The 27,738-nt window shown below is 47.7% G+C and overlaps 1 protein-coding gene across 5 annotated transcripts in view; it reads right to left on the bottom strand.

The window, feature by feature from the left end:
* Positions 1 to 27,738, bottom strand: part of LOC147123861 (drebrin-like) — a 254,232-nt gene that overhangs the window by 54,345 nt on the left and 172,149 nt on the right. For 4 of the 5 annotated variants that reach the window (XM_085976437.1, XM_085976439.1, XM_085976435.1 and 1 more), the window contains 2 exons: positions 22,738 to 22,819; positions 10,212 to 10,320 (listed from right to left, as the gene is read on the bottom strand). In XM_085976437.1, the coding sequence (XP_085832563.1) occupies positions 10,212 to 10,320; positions 22,738 to 22,819 (191 nt within the window). The remainder of the gene's footprint in view (positions 1 to 10,211; positions 10,321 to 22,737; positions 22,820 to 27,738) is intronic. The other variant, XM_085976436.1, reaches the window with a different exon arrangement.

Consider the following 27,738-nt stretch of genomic DNA (forward strand, 5'->3'; position numbering starts at 1 on the left):
AGTGTGTACCATCTACAAGATGCACTGCAACAACTCGCCAAAGCTCCTTCAACAGCACCTTCCAAACCCGCGACCTCTACCACTTAGAAGGACAAGGGCAGCAGACGCATGGGAACATCACCACCTACAAGTACCCCTCCAAGCCACACACCATCCTAACTTGGACCTGTATCACCGTTCCTTCACTGTCGCTGGGCCAAAATCCTGGAACTCCCTTCCTAACAGCATTGTGGGTGTACCTACACCATATGGACTGCAGCGGTTCAAGAAGGCGGCTCACCACCATCTTCTCAAGGGCAATTAGGGATGGGCACTAAATGCAGGCCTAGCCAGCGACGCCCACATCCCATCAATGAATTTAAAAAATGTAGTGAATAGAGCTAAATACAGAAAGTACAGAGGAGATCAAAAAAAGGAATACAAGGGGCAAAGAGGGAGAATGAGAATAGATTAGCGGGTAACATAAAAGGAGCCCAAAAATCTTTTATAAACATATAAATAGTAAAAGGGTCGTCAAAGGAAGGGTGATGCCGATTGGGGAGCAAAAAGGCAATGTTTTTGTGGATGGCTGAGGCACCACATGAGTATCTTGTATCTGTCTTCAGTAGCGAAGCGGGTGCTGGCAATGCCACAGTGAAGGAGGAGGCAGGAGCGATATTGGACAGGATATAAATAGATAAAGGGGAGGCACTTTAAAGGTTGGCAGCGCTCAAAGTAGAATAGTCACCCGGTCCAGATGGGACGCATCCTAGGTTGCTGAGGGTTGATATTGTGGAGACTCTGGCCACAATCTTCCACAGACAGACTGGTCAAATGGGCAGACACATGGCAGATGGAAGTTTAATGCAGAGAAGTGTGAAGTGATTCATGTTGGTAGGAAGGATGAGGAGAGGCAATATAAACTAAATGGTACAATTTTAAAGGCAGTGCAGGAACAGGGGGGCCTGGAGGTGTACCGACACAAATCGTTCAAGGTGGCTGGAGAAATTGAGAAGACTGTTTAAAAAAGGCGTACGGGATCCTTGGTTTCATTAATAGAGGCATAGGCCGGAATTTTCTCCAGGGAGGCGGGTTACAACATAAGAACAAAAGAAATAGGAGCAGGAGTCGGCCATTCGGCCCCTCGAGCCTGCTCCGCCATTCAATGAGATCATGGCTGGGGGGGTGGGAAACCCGGGAGTCCGACTTTAACGGCAGGGCCTGATTTGCATGTGAGGCCTCGGATTCCCGCCCGCGGCCAGCCAGATTGAGAGACTGGCTGGTTGCAGGCGGGAAGGCCTGCAGGTGCGAGGGGTCAGTCGTCATCGGGTGGGGGGTTGCTGGTCGGCTGGGGATCGGGGACTGGCTGGGGATCGGCCGGGGAGGAAGAGAGGGTCGTGGCCGGCCTTAGCATCATTGGTGGGGTGGTTGGCGGTGGCGGGGGGGGGGGGTGGAGAAGGACGCATGGTGGGGATCGGAGGCCTCGTGACGGGGTCTCCGATCGCGGGGGGTGGGCTAGGCAGAGACCCTGGATCCAGGAGGTCGGTATAAAGCCACTTACCTCCTGGATGCAGCAGTCCCCACCTCGGTTTAACTGCCGGGTTTCACGAATTGTGCGACGAATTTTACACAGCGAATTCCACAGGCAGTTAAATTCAAAATGTTGGGAAAAAGAGTCTTCCAGCATCATTACAATATTTTAATTAAGGTGACGCCCCCTGGCAGCGGATTGGCTGCCCGCCCCCGGCACATCCCCAGGCCCGGATGAAATGTATCCCCTGCTGTTAAGCAAAGCAAAAGAGGAAATAGCAGAGGCCCTGACCATCATTTTTCAATCCTCTCTGGCTTCAGGTGTGGTGCCGGAGGACTGGAGGTGCCAGAGAACTGGAGGACAGCTAACGTAGTACCATTATTCAAGAAGGGTAGTAGGGATAAACCAGGGAATTACAGGCCAGTGAGCCTAACATCAGTGGTAGGGAAATTATTGGAAAAAATACTGAGGGACAGAATTAGTCTGAGTGTGAGCCATCAAAGAGTGCTGTGAGTTTGGGTAAGTGTGAGAGTTCTTTAATTGTTATTTCTCTTTAAATCATTCTTGATAAGATTACTTAAGCAGTTTAAGTAAAGGGGAAAAGTTAAATATTTGGGATTCTGTTGGTTTAAGAAGAGTAAAACAAGGTTACACTGCAGTAGGAGTAAATTGGCACAGCAGGCAGTGGAAACCAGTTTTCTAACCAATCAGCAGGGGTGACTCATTTGGCTGTAAACAAACAAACAGTATAAAAAGACCAGTCCTAGTGCGAGCAAGCACTGAGTGCGAGTCATCAAAGAGTGCTCTGCGTTTGGGTAAGTGTGAGTTAGGGTAAGTGGGGTGATAGGTGCTCTTTTCAAACTTTAACTCTGTGGGTTGTAATTAATAAGGCCTTTCTGGTGCAGAGTGACTGTTGGTAAACCATTTAACTGGTGTAACTAGAGGGATTGATTTAATTTAAATCCAATTAATTAAAGGGGATACTAGCATCTAAAATCGGGCAGAGGGTGTCCATAACTAACAATAAAACATGTAATTAATTACATAGAATGGAGCAGGTGATGTGTTACTGTTGCGAGATGTGGGAGCCGGTGAACCCTATTGAGGCTCACGGTGATTACGTCTGTGACAAGTGTCTGCTGCTACAGGAACTCCAGCTCCGTGTTGATGAGCTGGAGTCTGAGCTTCAGACACTGCGACACATCAGGGAGGGGGAGAAGTACCTGGACTCTGAGGTGGTCACACCTATGAAGTTAATTAATTCAGATGTAGCCCATGGTCAGGGACAGGACGGTGTGACTATGAGTGAGGCAGGTACGGGGATCCAGGAGGTAGAGCTGGAGGAGCCGCAGCCCTTGCTCTTGTCCAACAGGTTCGAGGTTCTTACTCCCTGTGGGGACAGGAGCAGGGACTGCAGGGAGGATGAGCAACCTGGCCACAGCACCGTGGAACGGGGGGCCATTCAAGAGGGGGCAGTAAATAGAAATGTTGTAATGGTAGGGGATAGTATTATTAGGGGGATAGATAGAGTTCTCTGCAGCCGAGAGCGAGAGTCCCGAAGGCTGTGTTGCCTACCCAGTGCCAGGGTTAAGGACATCTCCTCTGGGCTGGAAAGAAACTTGCAGTGGGAGGGGGTGGATCCAGTTGTCTTGGTCCATGTTGGTACAAACGACATAGATAGGACTAGGAAGCCAGTTCTGTTAAAGGAGTATGAGCAGCTAGGGGTCAAATTAAAAAACAGAACCTCAAGGGTAATAATCTCTGGATTATTACCTGAGCCACGAGCGAATTTGGCTAGGACAAATAAAATTAGAGAGTTAAATGCGTGGCTCAAAGACTGGTGTGGGAGAAATGGGTTTTGCTTCCTGGGACACTGGCACCAGTACTGGGGCAGGAGGGAGCTGTTCCGTTGGGACGGGCTTCACTTGGCCAGTGCTGGGGCTAGAGTCCTGGCGGATCATATAACTAGGGCTGTAGAGAGGGCTTTAAACTAACTAGTGGGGGGGGAGGTTCCTAGAGTGCAAATAATAAAAATGACAACACAGAAGGTCATAGACTTAGGTAGCCGTGGGGAAATTAAAAACCAGAACTTGTCAGGAAGGGGCAGAAGGTATGGAGTAAAAGGTAAAGTAATAAAAAGGGCAAAAGCAGGAACTAAGTGTCACAAAACATATTTGAAAGTTCTCTATCTGAATGCACGTAGCATTCGTAACAAAATAGACGAGTTAATGGCACAAATAACTACATATGGGTACGATCTTGTGGCCATTACAGAAACATGGCTGCAGGGTGACAATGCCTGGGAATTAAACATACCAGGTTATTTAACGATCAGGAAGGACAGGCAGGACGGAAGGGGAGGTGGGGTGGCTATGTTAATAAAGGAAGGAATCACTGTAATACAGAGAAATGATATTGGGTCAAAAGATCAGGATAATGAAACAGTTTGGGTGGAGGTAAGGAATAATAAGGGGAAAAAAACATTAGTGGGCGTAGTCTATAGGCCTCCGAACAGTTGCAACTCTGTTGGACGGAGTATCAATCAGGAAATAGTTGAGGCGTGTAATAAGGGAACATCTATAATTATGGGGGTTTTAACTATCATATTAATTGGACAAATCAAATTGGGCAGGGCTGTCTTGAGGATGAGTTCATTGAGTGTATTAGGGATGGGTTTCTTGAGCTGTATGTAACTGAACTGACCAGGGGGCAAGCAACCTTAGATCTGGTCCTGTGTAACGAGACAGGATTAATTAAAAATGCCCTAGTAAAGGATCCCCTTGGAATGAGTGACCATAACATGGTTGAATTCCATATTCAATTAGAGGGTGAGAAGGTTGGATCTCAAACAAGCGTGCTAAGCTTGAATAAAGGAGACTATGAAGGTATGAGAGTGGAATTGAGTAGAGTGGATTGGGAAAATAGATTAAAGGGTAAGACGATACATGATCAGTGGTGTACATTTAAGGAGTTAATTTACAACTTCCAAAAAAAATATATTCCACTGAGAAGAAAAGGGTGTAAAAGAAAAGACAGCCATTCGTGGCTAAGTAAAGAAATTAAGGATAGTATTCGACTAAAAACAAGGGCATATAAGGTAGCCAAATCTAGTGGGAGGATAGAGGATTGGGAAAACTTTAAAAGACAGCAAAAAATAACAAAAAGATTGATTAAGAAAGGGAAGATAGATTATGAAAGTAAATTAGCAAAAAATATCAAAACAGATAGTAAGAGTTTTTATAGTTATATAAAAAGAAAAAGGGTGGCTAAAGTAAATGTTGGTCCCTTAGAGGATGAGACCGGGAAATTAATGGTGGGAAATATGGAGATGGCAAAAACACTGAATGAATATTTTGTATCAGTCTTTACAGTAGAGGACACTAAGAATATCCCAACACTGGACAAGCAGCGGGCTATAGGGGGGGGAGGAGATAAACACGATCAAAATCACTAAGGAAGTGGTACTCGGTAAAATAATGGGACTCAAGGCGGATAAATCGCCTGGACCTGATGGCTTACATCCTAGGGTCTTGAGGGAAGTGGCGGTAGGGATTGTGGATGCATTGGTAATAATCTTCCAAAACTCCCTGGACTCAGCAAAGGTCCCGGCAGACTGGAAAACTGCTAATGTAACACCCTTATTTAAAAAGGGCAGTAGACAGAAGGCTGGAAACTATAGACCGGTTAGCCTAACATCTGTGGTAGGTAAAATTTTGGAGTCCATTATTAAGGAGACAGTAACAGGACATTTGGATAATCATAATTTAATAAGACAAAATCAGCATGGTTTTATGAAGGGGAAGTCATGTTTGACAAATTTGCTGGAGTTCTTTGAGGAAGCAACATATAGGGTGGATAAAGGGGAACCAGTGGACGTAGTGTATTTAGACTTCCAAAAGGCATTTGACAAGGTGCCACACAAAAGATTATTGCTTAAGATAAAAAATCACGGGATTGGGGGTAATATTCTGGCATGGATAGAGGATTGGCTATCTAACAGAAGGCAGAGAGTTGGGATAAATGGTTCATTCTCAGACTGGCAATCAGTAACTAGTGGTGTTCCGCAGGGGTCAGTGCTGGGTCCCCAACTCTTTACAATCTATATTAACGATTTGGAGGAGGGGACCGAGTGTAACGTATCAAAGTTTGCAGATGATACTAAGATGGGAGGGAAAGTAGTGAGTGAGGAGGACATAAAGAACCCGCAAGGGGACATAGACAGGCTAAGTAAGTGGGCAGAGATTTGGCAGATGGAATACAATACTGGAAAGTGTGAGGTTATGCACTTTGGCAGGAAAAATCGTAGAGCAAGTTATTATCTTAATGGCAAGAAACTGGAAAGTACTGAAGTACAAAGGGATCTGGGGGTCCTGGTGCACGAAACTCAAAAGTTAGTATGCAGGTGCAGCAAGTGATTAAGAGGAATGTTGGCTTTCATTGCTAGGGGGATAGAATATAAAAATAGGGAGGTATTGCTTCAGTTGTACAAGGTATTGGTGAGACCGCACCTGGAATACTGCATACAGTTTTGGTGTCCATACTTAAGAAAAGACATACTTGCTCTCGAGTCAGTACAAAGAAGGTTCACTCGGTTAATCCCGGGGATGAGGGGATGGGCATATGAAGAGAGGTTGAGTAGATTGGGACTCTACTCATTGGAGTTCAGAAGAATGAGAGGCGATCTTATTGAAACATATAAGATTGTGAAGGGGTTGGATCGGGTGGATGCGGGGAGGATGTTCCCGATGATGGGTGAAGCTAGAATTGGGGGCATAGTTTTAGAATAAGGGGCTGCTCTTTCAAAACTGAGATGAGGAGGAACTACTTCACTCAGAGGGTGGTAGGTCCATGGAATATGCTGCCCCAAAAAGCTGTAGAAGCTACATCATTACATAAATTTAAAACAGAAATAGACAGTTTCCTAGAAGTAAAGGGAATTAAGGGTTACGGGGAGCGGGCAGGAAATTGGACATGAGTCTAGGTTCGGATCAGTCATGGCCCTGTGGGTAGCGGAGCGGGCCCAGGGGCCGTGTAGCCTGATCCTGCTCCTATTTCGTGTGTCTAATTCTGTTGGATTCAGGAGATGGTTCTGTGACAGTAGATTGGCGGTTAGGATCAGATCAGCCATGATCTTATTGAATGGCGGAGCAGGCTCGAGGGGCCGATTGGCCTACTCCTGCTCCTATTTCTTATGTTCTTATGTTCTTATGTTCCACTTGGAGAGGCAAGGATTAATCAAGGATAGTCAGCATGACTTTGTCAGGGGGAGATCATGTCTAACCAATTTGATTGAATTTTTCGAGGGGGTGACTAGGTGTGTGGATGAGGGTAGTGCAGTTAATGTAGTCTACATGGACTTCAGTAAGGCTTTTGACAAAGTCTTGCATGGAAGACTGGTCAAGAAGGTAAGAGCCCATGGGATCCAGGGCAATTTGGCACATTGGATCCAAAATTGGCTTAGAGGCAGGAGGCAGAGGGTGATGGTCGAAGGTTGTTTTTGTGACTGGAAGCCTGTGTCCAGTGGTGTACCGCAGGGATCGGTGCTGGGTTCTTTGCTGTTTGTAGTGTACATTAATGATTTAGATATGAATGTAGGAGGTATGATCAGTAAGTTCACAGATGACACAAAAATTGGTGGAGTGGTAAATAGTGAGGAGGGAAGCCTCAGGCTACAGGACGATATAGACGGGTTGGTCAGATGGGCAGAACCGTGGCAAATGGAATTTAACCCTGAAAAGTGTGAGGTGATGCATTTTGGGAGGACTAACAAGGCAAGGGAATACACAATGAATGGTAGGACCCTAGGAAGTACAGAGGGTCAGAGGGACCTTGGTGTGCATGTACATAGAGCCCTGAAGGCAGCAGGACAGGTAGATAAGGTGGTTAAGAAGGCATATGGGATACTTGCCTTCATTAGTCGAGGCATAGAATATAGAAGATAGAAGCAGGAGTAGGCCATTCGGCCCTTCGAGCCTGCTCCGAATATAAGAGCAGGGAGGTTATGAAGGAGCTGTACAAAATGCTAGTTAGGCCACAGCTGGAATACTGTGTGCAGTTCTGGTCGCCACACTATAGGAAGGATGTGATTGCATTGGAGAGGGTGCAGAGGAGATTCACCAGGATGTTACCTGGGCTGGAGTGTTTCAGCTATGAAGAGAGACTGGACAGGCTGGGGTTGTTTTCCTTAGAGCAGAGAAGGCTGAGGGGGGACCTGATTGAGGTGTACAAAGTTATATGGGGCATAGATAGGGTAGATAGAAAGGAACTTTTCCCCTTAGTAGAGGGATCAATAACCAGGGGGCATAGTTTCAAGGTAAGGGGCAGGAGGTTTAGAGGAGATTTGAGGGATAACTTTTTCACCCAGAGGATGGTTGGAATCTGGAACTCACTGCCTGAAAGAGTGGTAGAGGCAGGAACCCTCACAACATTCAAGAAGCATTTAGATGAGCACTTGAAACGCCATAGCATACAAGGCTACTGACCAAGTGCTGGAAAATGGGATTAGAATAGACAGGGCTTGATGGCCGGCGCGGACACGATGGGCTGAAGGGCCTCTTTCTGTGCTGTATAAATCTATGACTATGATGACTGCTAATGTGGTACCCTTGTTTAAAAAGGGAGAAAAGGATAGACCGAGTAATTACAGGCTAGTCAGCCTAACCTCGGTGGTGGGAAAATTATTGGAAAGAATTCTGAAGGACAGGATAAATCTTCAATTAGAAATACACGGATTAATCAAGAATAGTCAGCACGGATTTGTTAAGTGAAGGTCGTGTCTGACAAACTTGATTGAATTTTTTGAGGAGGTAACAAGGAGGGTAGATGAGGGTAGTGTGTTTGATGTAGTGTACATGGACTTTAGCAAGGCTTTTGATAAGGTTCCACATGGCAGACTGGTCAGGAAGTTAAAAGCCCATGGGATCCAGGGCAAAGTGTCAAGTTGGATTCAAAACTGACTCGGAGACAGGAAGCAGGGGGTAATGGTTGATGGGTGTTTTTGTGACTGGAAGGCTGTTTCCAGTGGGGTTCCGCAGGGCTCAGTACTAGGTCCCTTGCTTTTTGTGGTATATATCAATGATCGAGACTTGAATATAGGGGGTATGATTAAGAAGTTTGCAGATGATACTAAAATCGGCTGTGTGGTTGATACTGAAGAAGGAAGCTGTAGACTGCAGAAAGATATCAATAAATTGGTCAGGTGGGCAGAACAGTGGCAAATGGAATTCAATCCGGAGAAGTGTGAGGTGATGCATTTGGGGAGGGCTAACAAGGAAAGGGAATACACAATAAATGGTAGGACACTGAGTAGTGTAGAGGAACAAAGGGACCTTGGAGTGCATGTCCACAGATCCCTGAAGGTAGCAGGACAGGTAGATAAGGTGGTTAAGAAGGCATACGGAATGCTTGCCTTTATTAGCCGTGGCATAGAATACAAGAGCAGGGGGTTATGCTTCAACTGTATAAAACATTAGTTAGGCCTAAGCTAGAGTACTGCGTGTAGTTCTGGTCACCACATTACAGGAAAGATGTGATTGCACTAGAGAGGGTACAGAGATTTACTAGAATTTTTTTAAATATTTGTTCATGGGATGTCGGTGTTGCTGGCAAGGCCAGTGTTTATTGCCCATCCCTAATTGCCCTTGAGAAGGTGGTGGTGAGCCGCCTTCTTGAACCGTTGCAGTCCATGTGGTGAAGGTGCTCCCACAGCGCTGACTTTGTCATAGCGGTTTGGTACAACTGAATGGCTTGTTCAGCCATTTCAGAGTCAACCACATTGCTGTGGGACTGTAGTCACATATTGGCCAGACCGGGTAAAGACTGCAGATTTCCTTCCTAAAGCACATTAGTGAACCAGGTGGGTTTTTACAACTATCCAGTAGTTTTATGGTCACCATTACTGATACTAGCTTTTTAATTCCAAATTTATTTAATTAACTGAATTTAAATTCCCCAGCTGTCGTGGTGGGATTTGAGCTCACTGTCTGCTGGATCATTAGTCCGGGCCTCTCGATTACTAGTCCAGTAATATAACCACTATGCTACCCCTGTGGGGTACCAAGGCTGAGGGACTGCAGTTACGTGGAGAAGCTGGGGTTGTGTTCCTTAGAGCAGAGAAGGTCTTGACACCCTTCCTAAACTGTGGTGCCCAGAATTAGAATCATAGAATGATACCGCACAGAGGAAGGACATTCGGCCCATCGTGCCTGTGCCGGCTCTTTGCTAGAGCTCTCCAATTAGTCCCACTCCCCTGCGCTTTCCCCATAGCCCTGAAAATGTTTCATTTCAAGTATTTATCCAATTCTCTTTTGAAAGTTACTATCTGAAAAGAACCAGGGAGGAGAGGAGGAGAATTCTTTTACACAGCGAATTGTTGTGAATCTTCGGAATTCTCTGCCCCAGAGGGCTGAGGATGTTCAGTCGATGAGTATATTCAAGGCTGAGATCGAGAGATTCTTGGACACTAAGGGAATCGTGGGATATGGGGGTCGGGCCGGAAAGTGATGTTGAAGATCAGCCATGATCTTACTGAATGGCGGAGCAGGCTCGAGGGGCCGTATGGCCGACTCCTGCTCCTAATTCTTATGTTCTTATGTTATGATCTGGAATGCACTACCTGAAAGGGCAGTGGAAACAGATTCAATAATAACTTTCAAAAGTAGCATCCTGAGTAAGAGATTGTTTTGGGATGTAGCTGCCATACCTGTCCTGATGGAGCCCAGACAGGGAAGATGTTCCGAAACACACAGTTCCCTCTGCTTGAATAATTCTCGCGGATTCAGAGAATGCAGCGACACCAGGGATACAGCCTCCTGAGGAACACACAAGAAATTAACAACAGACAAACATGCGCACACATTTACTGATACCAGCTTTTTATTTCTACGGGTTGGGGGGAGGGCGGCTGCGGCGGGGGGTGGGGGCGACTGCGGCGGGGTGGGGGGGGAGGGCGGCTGCAGCAGGGGGGGGGGAGGGCGGCTGCGGCGGGGTGGGGGGGGAGGGCGGCTGCGGCGGGGTGGGGGGGGGCGACTGCGGCGGGGGGTGGGGGCGACTGCGGCGGGGTGGGGGGGAGGGCGGCTGCAGCGGGGGGGGAGGGCGGCTGCGGCGGGGGGAGGGCGGCTGCGGCGGGTGGGGGAGGGCGGCTGCGGCGGGGGGGGGTTCTGCGGGGGGCAGTAGAAAAAAGGGGCATAACTAACAGCAGGTTAGAAACAGAATCTGTAGGATTGAAATAAAAGATAAGGGATCGATCACGCTCACAAGGGTATAGTGGTCGCATGGAATGCATCATAAACAGAGTGCAGATGTTGGGAAACTCTCTGGTAAGCAGGGTTCGAATTGAAATTTACTTTAATATTTTGAATTAACTTAACTTTAAAAACTGTAAAAGAAACTGCAAGTTAGTCAACAGTTAACAGAAACTGTCTGTCATTGGCAGCTAACAGTGCTACAGCGGTTAGTGTTTGCCTGAACAGACGCTAATCACTGTGAGCAGGAAGCTGAGGCAGTGCTTGTAACATGTGTGTGGCTCAAAGGTGTAGAAAAGTAAACAGGATCTGCTGACTCACAGAGTGATTGCATGGAGTGGGCATAAACGCAGTGCATCGTAAACAGAGTAAACGTTGGGAATTTGGTGTAAAAGTTGGGAATTTGGTGAGAGTGGGAATTCAGTTCAGAGGAGGAAAGAGCTGTTGCTTTTTGGGCTCTAAAACTTGTAGTGGTTCTTGTTATAGGCAAATATTTAATTTAATCCACCTATAACTTAAACTAGATCAAGTAATTAGTTACAAAACTAAAAATTATAAGTGAAGTTGAATAAATACATGAACTTTAATTAATTAAATAAATAAAACTTGGTTAGATAGGGATGGCAGTACAGGTGGTGTGCCGTAACTGCAGCATGTGGGAGTTTGTGGAGAGCATTGTGATCCCGGACAACCACGTTTGCGGTAAGTGCCTGAATCTTGAGGAACTTCAGCTCAGAGTTGTTGAGCTGGAGTCTGAGGTGCAGACATTGCGGGGCATCAGGGATGGGGAGAGTTACCTGGACACTTTGATCCAGGAGGCAGTCACACCCCTGAGGTTAGGTAGTGGTACAGGTCTGGTTAGTGGTCAGGGACAGGAGGGTGTGACTGCAACTCAGGCAGGTAAGGGGACCCCAGGTGTAGTGTTGGAGGAGCCTCGGCCTTTGCCCTTGTCCAACAGGTATGAGGTTCTTGCTGCATGTATGGATGGGGGAAATGTCTGCAGGGTGGATGAGCAAAGTGACCATGGCACCATGGTCCAGGAGGCCATTCAAGTAGGGAGAGTGAAAGGGAATGTAATTGTGGTAGGGGACAGTATATTCAGGGGGATAGATACTGTTCTCTGCAGCCGTGACCAAGAGTTCCGAAGGCTCTGTTACCTGCCTGGTGCCAGGGTTAAAGACATCTCCTCGCGGCTGGAGTATAACTTGGAGTGGGAGGGGGAGGATCCAGTTGTCGTGGCCCACGTAGGAACCAATGACATAGGTAGAATTGGAATGAGGTTCTGCTCAGAGAGTTTGAGGAGCTAGGGTCAAAATTAAAACGCTGAACCTCACAGGTAATAATCCCTGGATTATTACCTGAGCCACGTGCATATTGGCATAGGGACAAACAGATTAGAGGTTTAAATGCATGGCTCAAAGAGTGGTGTGGGAGGAAGTGCTTTCAGTTAATGGGGCACTGGCACCAGTACTGGGGAAAGAGGGCGCTCTTCCGTTGGGACACCATTGACCAGAAACTTAACTGGACCAGCCACATAAATACTGTGGCAACAAGAGCAGGTCAGAGGCTGGGTATTCTGCGGCGAGTGTCTCACCTTCTGACTCCCCAAAGCCTTTCCACCATCGACAAGGCACAAGTAAGGAGTGTGATGGAATACTCTCCACTTGCCTGGATGAGTGCAGCTCCAACAACACTCAAGAAGCTCGACACCATCCAGGACAAAGCAGCCCGCTTGATTGGCACCCCATCCACCACCTTAAACATTCACTCCCTCCACCACCGGCGCACCGTGGCTGCAGTGTGTACCATCTACAAGATGGTATATCTAACTCCTTCTTGAATATATTTAATGAATTGGCCTCTACTGCCTTCTGTGGTAGAGAATTCCACAGGTTCACCACTCTCTGGGTGAAGAAATTCCTCCTCATTTCTGTCCTAAATGGCCTACCCCTTATCCTTAGACTGTGACCCCTGGTTCTGGACTCCCCGCCATCGGTAACATTCTTCCTGCATCTAGTCTGTCTAGTCCTGTTAGAATTTTATAAGTTTCAATGAGATCCCCTCTCATTCTTCTAAACTCTAGCGAATATAAGCCTAATCGACCCAATCTCTCTTCATACGTTAGTCTTGCCATCCCAGGTATCAGTCTGGTGAATCTTCGCTGCACTCCCTCCATAGCAAGAACTACTTCCTCAGATAAGGCGACCAAAACTGCACACAATACTCAAGGTGCGGTCTCACCAAGGCCCTGTACAACTGCAGCAAGACATCCTTGTTCTAGTACTCGAATCCTCTCGCTATGAAGGCCAACATACCATTTGCCTTCTTAACCGGCTGCTGCACCTGCATGCTTACCTTCAGCGACTGGTGCACAAGGACACCCAGGTCTCGTTGCACTTCCCCTTTTCCCAATCTATTGCCGTTCAGATAATAATCTGTCGTCCTGTTTTTGCCACCAAAGTGGATAACCTCGCATTTATCCACGTTATATTGCATCTGCCATGCATCTGCCAATCACCCAACCTGTCCAAATCATACTGGAGTTTCTCTGCATCCTCCTCACAGCACACACGCCCACCCAGCTTTGTGTCATTTGCAAAACACAGTGAACTCACAACTAACACAGGGAAATCGCAGCTAACCCAGTGAACTCACAGCTAAAACAGTGAACTCACAGCTAACACAGTGAACACACAGCTAACCCAGTGAACTCAAAGCTAACACAGTGAACTCACAACTAAACCAGTGAACTCACAGGTAACACAGTGAACTCACAACTAACAGAGTGAACTCACAACTAACCCAATGAACTCACAACTAACAGTGAACTTACAACTGACACAGTGAACTCACAACTAACCCAGTGAACTCACAGCTAACCCAGTGAACTCACAGCTAACACAGTGAACTCACAGCTAACCCAGCGAACTCACAACTAACACAGTGAACTCAAAACTAACCCAGTGAACTCACAGCTAACCCAATGAACTCACAGCTAACACAGTGAAGTCACAACTAACCCAGTGAATTCACAGCTAACACAGTGAACTCAAAACTAACACAGTGAACTCACAGCTAACACAGTGAACTCACAGCTAACCCAGTGAACTCACAGCTAACACAGTGAACTCACAGCTAACACAGTGAACTCACAACTAACACAGTGAACTCACAGCTAACACAGTGAACTCAAAACTAACAGTGAACTCACAGCTAACCCAGTGAACTGACAGCTAACACAGTGAACTCACAGATAACCCAGTGAACTGACAGCTAACACAATGAACTCACAGCTAACCCAGTGAACTCACAGCTAACCCAGTGAACTCACAACTAACACAGTGAACTCACAGCTAACCCAGTGAACTCACAACCAACCCAGTGAACTCACAACTAACACAGTGAACTCACAGCTAACCCAGTGAACTCACAACTAACCCAGTGAACTCACAACTAACAGTGAACTCACAGCTAACCCAGTGAACTCACAGCTAACAGTGAACTCACAGATAACCCAGTGAACTCACAACCAACCCAGTGAACTCACAGATAACACAGTGAACTCACAAATAACCCAGTGAACTCACAGCTAACACAGTGAACTCACAGATAACCCAGTGAACTCACAGATAACCCAGTGAACTCACAGATAACCCAGTGAACTCAAAGCTAACACAGTGAACTCACAACTAAACCAGTGAACTCACAAGTAACACAGTGAACTCACAACTAACAGTGAACTCACAGCTAACACAGTGAACTCACAGCTAACCCAGCGAACTCACAACTAACACACTGAACTCAAAACTAACCCAGTGAACTCACAGCTAACCCAATGAACTCACAGCTAACACAGTGAAGTCACAACTAACCCAGTGAATTCACAGCTAACACAGTGAACTCAAAACTAACACAGTGAACTCACAGCTAACACAGTGAACTCACAGCTAACCCAGTGAACTCACAGCTAACCCAGTGAACTCACAGCTAACACAGTGAACTCACAACTAACACAGTGAACTCACAGCTAACAGTGAACTCAAAACTAACACAGTGAACTGACAGCTAACCCAGTGAACTGACAGCTAACACAGTGAACTCACAGATAACCCAGTGAACTGACAGCTAACACAATGAACTCACAGCTAACCCAGTGAACTCACAGCTAACCCAGTGAACTCACAACTAACACAGTGAACTCACAGCTAACCCGGTGAACTCACAACCAACCCAGTGAACTCACAACTAACACAGTGAACTCACAGCTAACCCAGTGAACTCACAACTAACACAGTGAACTCACAACTAACACAGTGAACTCACAGCTAACCCAGTGAACTCACAGCTAACCCAGTGAACTCACAGATAACCCAGTGAACTCACAACTAACACAGTGAACTCACAACTAACACAGTGAACTCACAACTAACACAGTGAACTCACAACCAACCCAGTGAACTCACAACCAACCCAGTGAACTCACAACTAACCCAGTGAACTCACAACTAACACAGTGAACTCACAACTAACACAGTGAACTCACAGCTAACCCAGTGAACTCACAGATAACCCAGTGAACTCACAGATAACCCAGTGAACTCACAGCTAACCCAGTGAACTCACAGATAACACAGTGAACTCACAAATAACCCAGTGAACTCACAGCTAATTCACAGCCAGGAAATCCCATCGAATGGCCGAGTCTCTTGGACCAGTTCGAAGGTTCCTGAGATCACGTCGAGGAGCCAAAAGCAAAAACTCTGCAGTTTGTGAAGGCCGAGTGCAGAACCGGATCAAGTGATAAAAGATCAGGCCCATCGATTACCATGGCACTGTCTAACAGTAATCCCCACCTTTTGATACAGACTGCAACAATCATTACTTCAACAGCGTGTGCTGAGCTCGATAACAATGACCCATTCCAGTATACGCCCCTGCGAAACAGCCACACGTTTATCATCTCATGGAAATAAAATTTGGCAGAGACGGCAGTGTTTAACTCTATCGCCCAAAGCCAAAATTAACCCTAGTGCCCCAGAAACAGTGAGAGTTCACACTCACCCAGAAACAGTGAGAGTTCACAATCACCCAGTAACAGTGAGAGTTCACACTCACCCAGAAACAGTGAGCGTTCACACTTACCCAGTAACAGTGAGAGTTCACACTCACCCAGAAACAGTGAGAGTTCACACTCACCCAGAAACAGTGAGAGTTCACACTCACCCAGAAACAGTGAGCGTTCACACTTACCCAGTAACAGTGAGAGTTTACACTCACCCAGAAACAGTGAGAGTTCACACTCACCCAGTAACAGTGAGCGTTCACACTCACCCAGAAACAGTGAGAGTTCACACTCACCCAGAAACAGTGAGCGTTCACACTCACCCAGAAACAGTGAGAGTTCACAATCACCCAGTAACAGTGAGAGTTCACACTCACCCAGAAACAGTGAGAGTTCACACTCACCCAGAAACAGTGAGCGTTCACACTCACCCAGTAACAGTGAGAGTTCACACTCACCCAGAAACAGTGAGAGTTCACACTCACCCAGAAACAGTGAGCGTTCACACTTACCCAGTAACAGTGAGAGTTTACACTCACCCAGAAACAGTGAGAGTTCACACTCACCCAGTAACAGTGAGCGTTCACACTCACCCAGAAACAGTGAGAGTTCACACTCACCCAGAAACAGTGAGCGTTCACACTCACCCAGAAACAGTGAGAGTTCACACTCACCCAGTAACAGTGAGAGTTCACACTCACCCAGAAACAGTGAGAGTTCACACTCACCCAGAAACAGTGAAAGTTCAAACTCACCTAGTAACTGAGAGTTCACACTCACACAGAAAAAGTGAGAGTTCACACTCACACAGTAACAGTGAGAGTTCACACTCACACAGTAACAGTGAGAGTTCACACTCACCCAGAAACAGTGAGAGTTCACACTCACCCAGTAACACTGAGTGTTCACACTCACCCAGTAACAGTGAGAGTTCACACTCACCCAGTAAAAGTGAGAGTTCACACTCACTCAGTGTTCCAGTAACATTGAGAGTTCACACTCACCCAGAAACAGTGAGAGTTCACACTCACCCAGAAAAAGTGAGAGTTCACACTCACCCAGTAACACTGAGAGTTCACACTCACCCAGTAACAGTGAGTTCACACTCACCCAGAAACAGTAAGAGTTCACACTCACCCAGTAACAGAGAGTTCACACTCACCCAGTAACAGTGAGAGTTCACACTCACCCAGAAAAAGTGAGAGTTCACCCTCACCCAGTAACAGTGAGTTCACACTCACCCAGAAACAGAGTTCCCACTCACCCAGTAACACAGAGAGTTCACACTCACCCAGTAACAGTGAGAGTTCACTCTCATCTAGTAACACTGAGAGTTCACACTCAGCCAGTAACAGTGAGAGTTCACACTCACCCAGAAACAGTGAGAGTTCACGCTCACCCAGAAACAGTGAGAGTTCACACTCACCCAGAAACAGTGAAAGTTCAAACTCACCTAGTAACTGAGAGTTCACACTCACCCAGAAAAAGTGAGAGTTCACACTCACCCAGTAACAGTGAGAGTTCACACTCACCCAGTAACAGTGAGAGTTCACACTCACCCAGAAACAGTGAGAGTTCACACGCACCCAGTAACACTGAGTGTTCACACTCACCCAGTAACAGTGAGAGTTCACACTCACTCAGTGTCCCAGTAACATTGAGAGTTCACACTCAATCAGTGTCCCAGGAACAGTGAGAGTTCACACTCACCCAGTAACAGTGAGAGTTCACACTCACCCAGTAACACTGAGAGTTCACACTCACCCAGTAACAGCGAGAGTTCACACTCACCCAGTAACAGTGAGAGTTCACACTCCCCAATAACAGTGAGAGTTCACACTAACCCAGTAACAGTGAGAGTTCACACTCACCCAATAACAGTAGGAGTTCACACTCACCCAGTGTCCCAGAAACAGTGAGAGTTCACACTCACCCAGAAACAGTGCGAGATCACATTCACCCAGAAACAGTGAGGGTTCACACTCACCCAGAAAAAGTGAGAGTTCACACTCACCCAGTAACAGTGAGTTCACACTCACCCAGAAACACTGAGAGTTCACACTCACCCAGTAACAGTGAGTTCACACTCACCCAGAAACAGTGAGAGTTCCCACTCACCCAGTAACACAGAGAGTTCACACTCACTCAGTAACAGAGAGAGTTCACTCTCATCTAGTAACAGTGAAAGTTCACACTCAGCCAGTAACAGTGAGAGTTCACACTAACCCAGAAACAGTGAGAGTTCACGCTCACCCAGAAACACTGAGCATTCACACTTACCCAGAAACAGTGAGAGTTCACACTCACCCAGTAACACTGAGTGTTCACACTCACCCAGTAACAGTGAGAGTTCACACTCACCCAGTAACAATGAGAGCTGTCACTCACCCAGTAACAGTGAGAGTTCACATTCACCCAGAAACAGTGAGAGTTCACACTCACCCAATAACAGAGAGCTCACACTCACCCAGTAACAGTGAGAGTTCACACTCACCCAGAAACAGTGAGAGTTCACACTCACCCAATAACAGTGAGAGTTCACACTCACCCAGTAACAGTGAGTGTTCACACTCACCCAGTAACAGTGAGAGTTCACACTCACTCAATAACAGTGAGTGTTCACACTCACCCAGTAACAGTGAGCGTTCACACTCACCCAGAAACAGTGAGAGTTCACGCTCACCCAGAAACAGTGAGAGTTCACACTCACCCAGAAACAGTGAAAGTTCAAACTCACCTAGTAACTGAGAGTTCACACTCACCCAGAAAAAGTGAGAGTTCACACTCACCCAGTAACAGTGAGAGTTCACACTCACCCAGTAACAGTGAGAGTTCACACTCACCCAGAAACAGTGAGAGTTCACACGCACCCAGTAACACTGAGTGTTCACACTCACCCAGTAACAGTGAGAGTTCACACTCACTCAGTGTCCCAGTAACATTGAGAGTTCACACTCAATCAGTGTCCCAGGAACAGTGAGAGTTCACACTCACCCAGTAACAGTGAGAGTTCACACTCACCCAGTAACACTGAGAGTTCACACTCACCCAGTAACAGCGAGAGTTCACACTCACCCAGTAACAGTGAGAGTTCACACTCCCCAATAACAGTGAGAGTTCACACTAACCCAGTAACAGTGAGAGTTCACACTCACCCAATAACAGTAGGAGTTCACACTCACCCAGTGTCCCAGTAACATTGAGAGTTCACACTCAATCAGTGTCCCAGGAACAGTGAGAGTTCACACTCACCCAGTAACAGTGAGAGTTCACACTCACCCAGTAACACTGAGAGTTCACACTCACCCAGAAACAGTGAGAATTCACACTCACCCAGTAACAGTAAGAGTTCACACTTACCCAGTAACAGTAAAAGTCCACACTCACCCAGTAACATTTCACAGTCACCCAGTAACAGTGAGAGTTCACACTCACGCAGTAACAGTGAGAGTTCACACTCACCCAGTAACGGTCAGAGTTCACACTCACCCAGAAACAGAGAGCTCACACTCACCCAGTAACAGTGAGAGTTCACACTCACCCAGTGACACTGAGAGTTCACACTCACCCGATAACAGTGAGAATTCACACTCGCCCAGTAACAGTGACAGTTCACACTCACCCAGAAACAGTGAGAGTTCACACTCACCCAGTAACAGTGAGAGCTCACACTCACCCAGTAACAGTGAGAGTTCACACTCACCCAGAAACAGTGAGAGTTCACACTCACTCAGTAACAGTGAGAGTTCACACTCACCCAGTAACAGTGAGAGTTCACACTCACCCAGTAACACTGAGAGTTCACACTCACCCAGTAACAGTGAGAATTCACACTCACCCAGGAACAGTAAGAGTTCACACTTACCCAGTAAGAGTAAAAGTCCACACTGACCCAGTAACAGTTCACAGTCACCCAGTAACAGTGAGAGTTCACACTCACGCAGTAACAGTGAGAGTTCACACTCACCCAGTAACAGTCAGAGTTCACACTCACCCAGTAACAGTGAGAGTTCACACTCACCCAGTAACACTGAGAGTTCTCACTTACCCAGTAACAGTGAGAGTTCATACTCACCCAGTAACAGTGAGAATTCACACTCACCCAGTAACAGTGAGAGTTCACACTCACCCAGTAACAGTGAGAGTTCACACTCACCCAGTAACACTGAGAGTTCACACTCACCCAGTAACACTGAGAGTTCACACTCACCCAGTAACAGTGAGAGTTCACACTTACCCAGTAACAGTGAGAGTTCACACTCACCCAGTAACAGTGAGAGTTCACACTCACCCAGTAACAGTCAGAGTTCACACTCACCCAGAAACAGAGAGCTCACACTCACCCAGTAAAAGTGAGAGTTCACACTCACCCAGTAACAGTGAGAGTTCACACTCACCCAGTAACACTCAGAGTTCACACTCACCCAGTAACACTGAGAGTTCACACTCACTCAATAACAGTGAGAGTTCACACTTACCCAGTAACAGTGAGAGTTCACACTCACCCAGTAACAGTGAGAGTTCACACTTACCCAGTAACAGTAAGATTCCACACTCACCCAGTAACAGTGAGAGTTCACACTCACCCAGTAACAGTGAGAGTTCACACTCACCCAGAAACAGTGAGAGTTCACACTCACTCAGTAACAGTGAGAGTTCACACTCACCCAGTAACAGTGAGAGATCACACTCACCCAGTAACAGTGAGAATTCACACTCACCCAGTAACATTGAGAGTTCACACTCACCCAGTAACAGTGAGAATTCACACTCACCCAGTAACAGTCAGAGTTCACACTCACCCAGAAACAGAGAGCTCACACTCACCCAGTAACAGTGAGAGTTCACACTCACCCAGAAACAGAGAGCTCACACTCACCCAGTAACAGTGAGAGTTCATACTCACCCAGTAACAGCGAGAATTCACACTCACCCAGTAACAGTGAGAGTTCACACTCACCCAGTAACAGTGAGAGTTCACACTCACCCAGTAACACTGAGAGTTCACACTCACCCAGTAACACTGAGAGTTCACACTCACCCAGTAACAGTGAGAGTTCACACTTACCCAGTAACAGTGAGAGTTCACATTCACCCAGAAACAGAGAGCCCACACTCACCAAGTAACAGTGAGAGTTCACACTCACCCAATAACAGTGAGAGTTGACACTCACCCAGTAACAGTGAGAGTTCACACTCACCCAGTAACAGTGAGAGTTCACACTCACTCAATAACAGTGAGTGTTCACACTCACCCAGTAACAGTGAGCGTTCACACTCACCCAGTAACAGTACTGCTGAGAGTTCGCACTCACCCAGTAACAGTGAGAGTTCACACTCACCCAGAAACAGAGTGCTCACACTCACCCAGTAACAGTAAGAGTTCACACTCACCCAGTAACACTGAGAGTTCTCACTTACCCAGTAACAGTGAGAGTTCATACTCACCCAGTAACAGTGAGAATTCACACTCACCCAGTAACAGTGAGAGTTCACACTCACCCAGTAACAGTGAGAGTTCACACTCACCCAGTAACAGTGAGAATTCACACTCACCCAGTAACACTGAGAGTTCACACTCACCCAGTAACAGTGAGAATTCACACTCACCCAGTAACAGTAAGAGTTCACACTTACCCAGTAACAGTAAAAGTCCACACTGACCCAGTAACAGTTCACAGTCACCCAGTAACAGTGAGAGTTCACACTCACGCAGTAACAGTGAGAGTTCACACTCACCCAGTAACAGTCAGAGTTCACACTCACCCAGAAACAGAGAGCTCACACTCACCCAGTAACAGTGAGAGTTCACACTCACTCAGTAACACTGAGAGTTCTCACTTACCCAGTAACAGTGAGAGTTCATACTCACCCAGTAACAGTGAGAATTCACACTCACCCAGTAACAGTGAGAGTTCACACTCACCCAGTAACAGTGAGAGTTCACACTCACCCAGTAACACTGAGAGTTCACACTCACCCAGTAACACTGAGAGTTCACACTCACCCAGTAACAGTGAGAGTTCACACTCACCCAGTAACAGTGAGAATTCACACTCACCCAGTAACAGTGAGAGTTCACACTCACCCAGTAACAGTAAGAGTTCACACTCACCCAGTAACAGTGAGAGTTCACACTCACCCAGAAACAGTGAGAGTTCACACTCACCCAGTAACAGTGAGAGTTCACACTCACCCAGTAACAGTGAGAGTTCACACTCACCCAGTAACACTGAGAGTTCACACTCACCCAGTAACACTGAGAGTTCACACTCACCCAGTAACAGTGAGAGTTCACACTTACCCAGTAACAGTGAGAGTTCACACTCACCCAGTAACAGTGAGAGTTCACACTTACCCAGTAACAGTAAGATTCCACACTCACCCAGCAACAGTGAGAGTTCACACTCACCCAGTAACAGTGAGAGTTCACACTCACCCAGTAACAGTGAGAGTTCACATTCACCCAGAAACAGAGAGCACACACTCATCCAGTAACAGTAGGAGTTCACACTCACCCAGTAACACTGAGAGTTCACACTTACCCAGTAACAGTGAGAGTTCACACTCACCCAGTAACAGTGAGAATTCACACTCACCCAGTAACAGTGAGAGTTCACACTCACCCAGTAACAGTAAGAGTTCACACTCACCCAGTAACAGTGAGAGTTCACACTCACCCAGAAACAGTGAGAGTTCACACTCACCCAGTAATAGTGAGAGTTCACCCTTACCCAGTAACAGTGAGAGTTCACACTTACCCAGTAACAGTGAGAGTTCACACTCACCCAGTAACTGTAAGAGTTCACACTCACCCAGTAACAGTGAGAGTTCACACTCACCCAGAAACAGTGAGAGTTCACACTTACCCAGTAACAGTGAGAGTTCACACTTACCCAGTAACAGTGAGAGTTCACACTCACCCAGTTACACTGAGAGTTCCCACTCACCGATTTCATTCTCTCCTTCTTCCGTTTTTCTGCTTCTATCTTTGCCTGAGCTTTCCTGAAATTCAAAGCAACAAATCAACACAACATGGAACCAAAAACTTTCATCACCAATTATACACCAGGCACCAACCAGCTAGGGCGCTGGCAGAACTCCTCTATTCCTCCAATCGTGTGATGAGATCTTTTACATCCACCTGAGAGAGCAGATTGGGCCTCAGTTTAATTTCTCATCTCAAATACGGAACATTTGACAGCCCAGCGTTCCCTCAGTACTGCCCCTCCGACAGTGCAGCACTCCCTCAGTACTGCCCCTCCGACAGTGTAGCATTCCCTCAGTACTGCCCCTCCGACAGTGCAGCACTCCCTCAGTATTGCCCCTCCGACAGTGCGGCGCTCCCTCAGTACTGCCCCTCTGACAGTGCAGCACTCCCTCAGTACTGTCCCTCCGACAGTGTAGCTTTCCCTCAGTACTGCCCCTCCGACAGTGCAGCACTCCCTCAGTATTGCCCCTCCGACAGTGCGGTGCTCCCTCAGTACTGCCCCTCCGACAGTGCGGTGCTCCCTCAGTACTGCCCTCCGACAGTGCGGTGCTCCCTCAGTACTGCCCCTCCGACAGTGCAGTGCTCCCTCGGTACTGCCCCTCCGACAGTGTAGCTTTCCCTCAGTACTGCCCCTCCGACAGTGCAGCACTCCCTCAGTATTGCCCCTCCGACAGTGCGGTGCTCCCTCAGTACTGACCCTCCGACAGTGCGGTGCTCCCTCAGTACTGCCCTCCGACAGTGCGGTGCTCCCTCAGTACTGCCCCTCCGACAGTGCAGTGCTCCCTCGGTACTGCCCCTCCGACAGTGCAGCGCTCCCTCAGTATTGCCCCTCCGACAGTGCAGCGCTCCCTCAGTATTGCCCCTCCGACAGTGCAGTGCTCCCTCAGTACTACACTCCGACAGTGCAGTGCTCCCTCAGTAGTGCCCCTCCAACAGTGTGGTACTCCCTCACTACTGACCCTTGGACTGTGCAATGCTCCATCAGTACTGCCCCTCCAACAGTGTGGCGCTCCCTCAGTACTGTCCCTCCGATAGCGTGGTGCTCCCTCAGTACTGTCTCTCCAACAGTGCAGCGCTCCCTCAGTACTGACCCTCCGACTGTGCACCATTATCTAAGAAGGGTAGTAGGGATAAACCAGGGTATTACAGGCCAGTGAGTCTAACATCAGTTGTAGGGAAATTATTGGAAAAAATTCTGAGGGACAGAATTAGTCTCCACTTGGAGAGGCAAGGATTAATCAAGAATAGTCAGCATGGCTTTGTCAGGGGGAGATCATGTCTAACCAATTTGATTGAATTTTTTGTGGGGGTGACTAGGTGTGTGGATGAAGGTAGTGCAGTTCATGTAGTCTACATGGACTTCAGTAAGGCTTTTGACAAATTCCCACATGGGAGACTGGTCAAGAAGGTAAGAGCCCATGGGATCCAGGGCAATTTGGCACATTGGATCCAAAATTGGCTTAGTGGCAGGAGGCAGAGGGTGATGGTCGAAGGTTGTTTTTGTGACTGGAAGCCTGTGTCCAGTGGGGTACCGCAGGGATCGGTGCTGGGTCCTTTGCTCTTTGTAGTGTACATTAATGATTTAGATATAAATGTAGGAGGAATGATCAGTAAATTCGCAGATGACACGAAAATTGTTGGAGTGTTAAATAGCGAGGAGGGAAGCCTCAGGCTACAGGACGATATAGACGGGTTGGTCAGATGGGCAGAACAGTGGCAAATGGAATTTAACCCTGAAAAGTGTGAGGTGATGCATTTTGGGAGGACTAACTGTGAGGGAATAAGCCATATTTCAGAAAGGTTCACCATAATATGAACAGAATACTGATATTATTAATACATGATATATTGGGTTTAAAAATCGAAAGCCTCGGAGACACGGGCTGCAAACAGAAAACAGGCTTCTGAGATGAAGATCAGGGCCTAGAAATTCGGTATGGCCCCGCCAGGTCTTTTGCGCCCGAAATTTAGCGCTCGCCAGGATTCCCGTAGCGCCCGCCTAAAATTCAGTTGCGACGGGCCAAGACGGCGGCGGGCGCTATTGCAGGGTTTGGCCGCCTCCCTAGGGGCGATGAATGTCACTTTCAGGCGTCCAGCTCCCGCTGCGGCACCCGATGCGGTGCGGCGGGCTGGGGTACTGCAGGCCTCCTCCTTCTCTTAAGGAGGAGCTGCCTGCAGCCGTCAGATCACCGGTGGATTCCCCCGGCAAATGAGCCCGGCACCACGGAGAAGTGCCAGGCTCGCGGGACACAGACATCAGTGCCGCAGGGGGGTGGTGCAGGAGTCCGGGGAGGGAGGTGCGGGCAGGTGGCCGCCGGGAAAGCGGCCGGCCGCCGCTCCACCTTTATGCGCCGGCCTTTCGGAGCTGCAAGACCCCGTTTCACAAACGCTGTTTGCGGCTGCCACGGGCGAGGCGGCCGCAACTGAATTTGGCCATCGGGCCGGAATAGCATTGCAACCGGGGCGCTGCGCACACCGATGACGTCATCGGTGCCGGCGCAGCGCTACCGGCTAACGCCGATGTTAGGGTCCATCTGAATTTCGGGCGGTGAAAAACTTTAGGCGCAAACCACTTTATAGCCAATAAGTGGGCGCAAACGCAACTGAATTTCTCGGCCCAGTTGTTTAACAAAGTTGTAAAAACCAAACAAGCTTTGAAATGGGAATTAGTTAAATATACTGAAAACAACTACCTCATTGAAATGGCAGTTTGGCGCTTCCGAAAGCTCTAGAGTTTGGAGGGAACACAATGAAACTGCCCGGTGTTAAGAACTAACATAGCTCTCCCACTCTTTTTCCTCCTATCCTGTGCAGCAGAACCACCCATGGTGCCAGGAAGTTGGCTGCTGCTGCCTTCCCCTGGTAAGCCATCTCCCTCAACAATATCCAAAGTGGTATATCTGTTTGAGAGGGGGATGGCCACAGGGGACCCCTGCACTACCTGCCTCCGCCTACTACTCTGCCTGGTGGTCATCCATTCCCTTCCTGCCTGTGCAGCCTTTACCTGCGGTGTGACTAACTGATTAAACGTGATGTCCACGACATCCTCAGCATCACGAATGCTCCAGTATGTATCCATTCACAGCTCCAGCGCCGCAATGCGGTCTGTCAGTAGCTGCAGCTGGATACACTTCCCGCACACTTGGTCGTCAGGGACACAGGAAGTGTCCCTGATTTCCCACATAGTGCAGGAGGAGCATGCCACGGGGCCGAGCTGTCCTGCCATGACTTACACTTTAATTAATTTTAATTAATTTAAATCAAATCAATACCACTAATTACACTACAATTAAATGATATACTCAAGGGCCCTTGGTTACTAGCACTCCAACGGGGACCTTAGAAACTATAACCACAAAGATTGAGACCTTTTAAATTTTATAAACTATTAATCTTAACTGTCAAACTATAGCGTAGTATAAATACTCACCTGGCCGTACTCACCCAATCTGCTGCTTCCTCTTGCTCACATCACTTTTTGAATCATGACGTGGCTCCGGAACGCCACCGCCGGTCTGTGAGATTGGTAAGCCTTGTACCTCCGCTCCCGACACTGGTCTCAATCAGCTCCCTCCCCTTGTGCTGACGTCACTTTTGACTTCTGACATCACTCTTTGAACATTCTGCCGGTGCTGAGTTGGTATTGCCGCCGCCGCCGCCTCGCCGCTCCTCCCAGGTCCGCACTGCCACCGCCACTGCTGCTGCTGCTGTGTCCTTCAGCACTCGCCGCTCCCACTCCCCGCATCCGCCAGCCTGGTGTTGAGCTTCTCCCCGGAGCTGCTGCTTCTGCCGCCGCCGCCGATTGTTATTGTTAATGGAGGCAGCGGGTCCGGCGACTCTTTTGCTGAAGGCCGTCTCACCGTCTCTCTTGTGGTCAGTGTCTTTGATATAGACATAGTAAATATGATACCAACAAGAACACTTTGAAGATATGACTTCAATAGATACACCAAGCAATTACATTGTGTTTGTATTGAACTTGGAGCAGTTAGGAAACATAGAAACATAGAAACATAGAAGATAGGAGCAGGAGTAGGCCATTCGGCCCCGCGAGCCTGCTCCGCCATTCAATGAGATCATGGCTGATCATCCAAATTCAGTACCCGGTCCCTGCTTTCTCCCCATACCCCTTGATCCCTTTATCCTTAAGAAATATATCCAACTCCTTCTTGAATATATTTAATGAATTGGCCTCTACTGCCCTCTGTGGTAGAGAATTCCACAGGTTCACCACTCTCTGGGTGAAGAAATTCCTCCTCATCTCTGTCCTAAATGGCTTACCCCTTATCCTTAGACTATGACCCCTGGTTCTGGACTCCCCGGCCATCAGGAACATCCTTCCTGCATCTCGTCTGTCTAGTCCTGTTAGAATTTTATAAGTTTCAATGCGATCCCCTCTCATTCTTCTAAACTCCAGCGAGTACAAGCCCCATCGACCCAATCTCTCCTCATACGTCATTCCTGCCATCCCAGGTATCAGTCTGGTGAATCTTCGCTCAACTCCTTCCATGGCAAGAACATACTTCCTCAGATAAGGCGACCAAAACTGCACACAATACTCAAGATGTGGTCTCACCAAGGCCCTGTACAACTGTAGCAAGACATCCTTGTTCCTGTACTCGAACCCTCTTGCTACGAAGGCCAACATACCATTTGCCTTCTTACCCGCCTGCTGCATCTGCATGCTTACCTTCAGTGACTGGTGCACAAGGATGCCCAGGTCTCATTGCACTTCCCCTTAGAGTCATAGAGTCATAGAGTAATACAGCACGGATAGAGGCCCTTCGGCCCATCGTGTCCATGCCGGCCATCAAGCCCTGTCTAATCTAATCCCATATTCCAGCATTTGGCCCGTAGCCTTGTATGCTATGGCATTTCAAATGCTCATCCAAATGCTTCTTAAATGTTGTGAGGGTTTCTGCCTCCACAACCC

This window comes from Somniosus microcephalus, chromosome 2 (assembly GCF_052327205.1).
Source record: "Somniosus microcephalus isolate GS21.2 chromosome 2, FLI_Smic_1.0, whole genome shotgun sequence".
Lineage (NCBI taxonomy): Eukaryota > Metazoa > Chordata > Chondrichthyes > Squaliformes > Somniosidae > Somniosus > Somniosus microcephalus.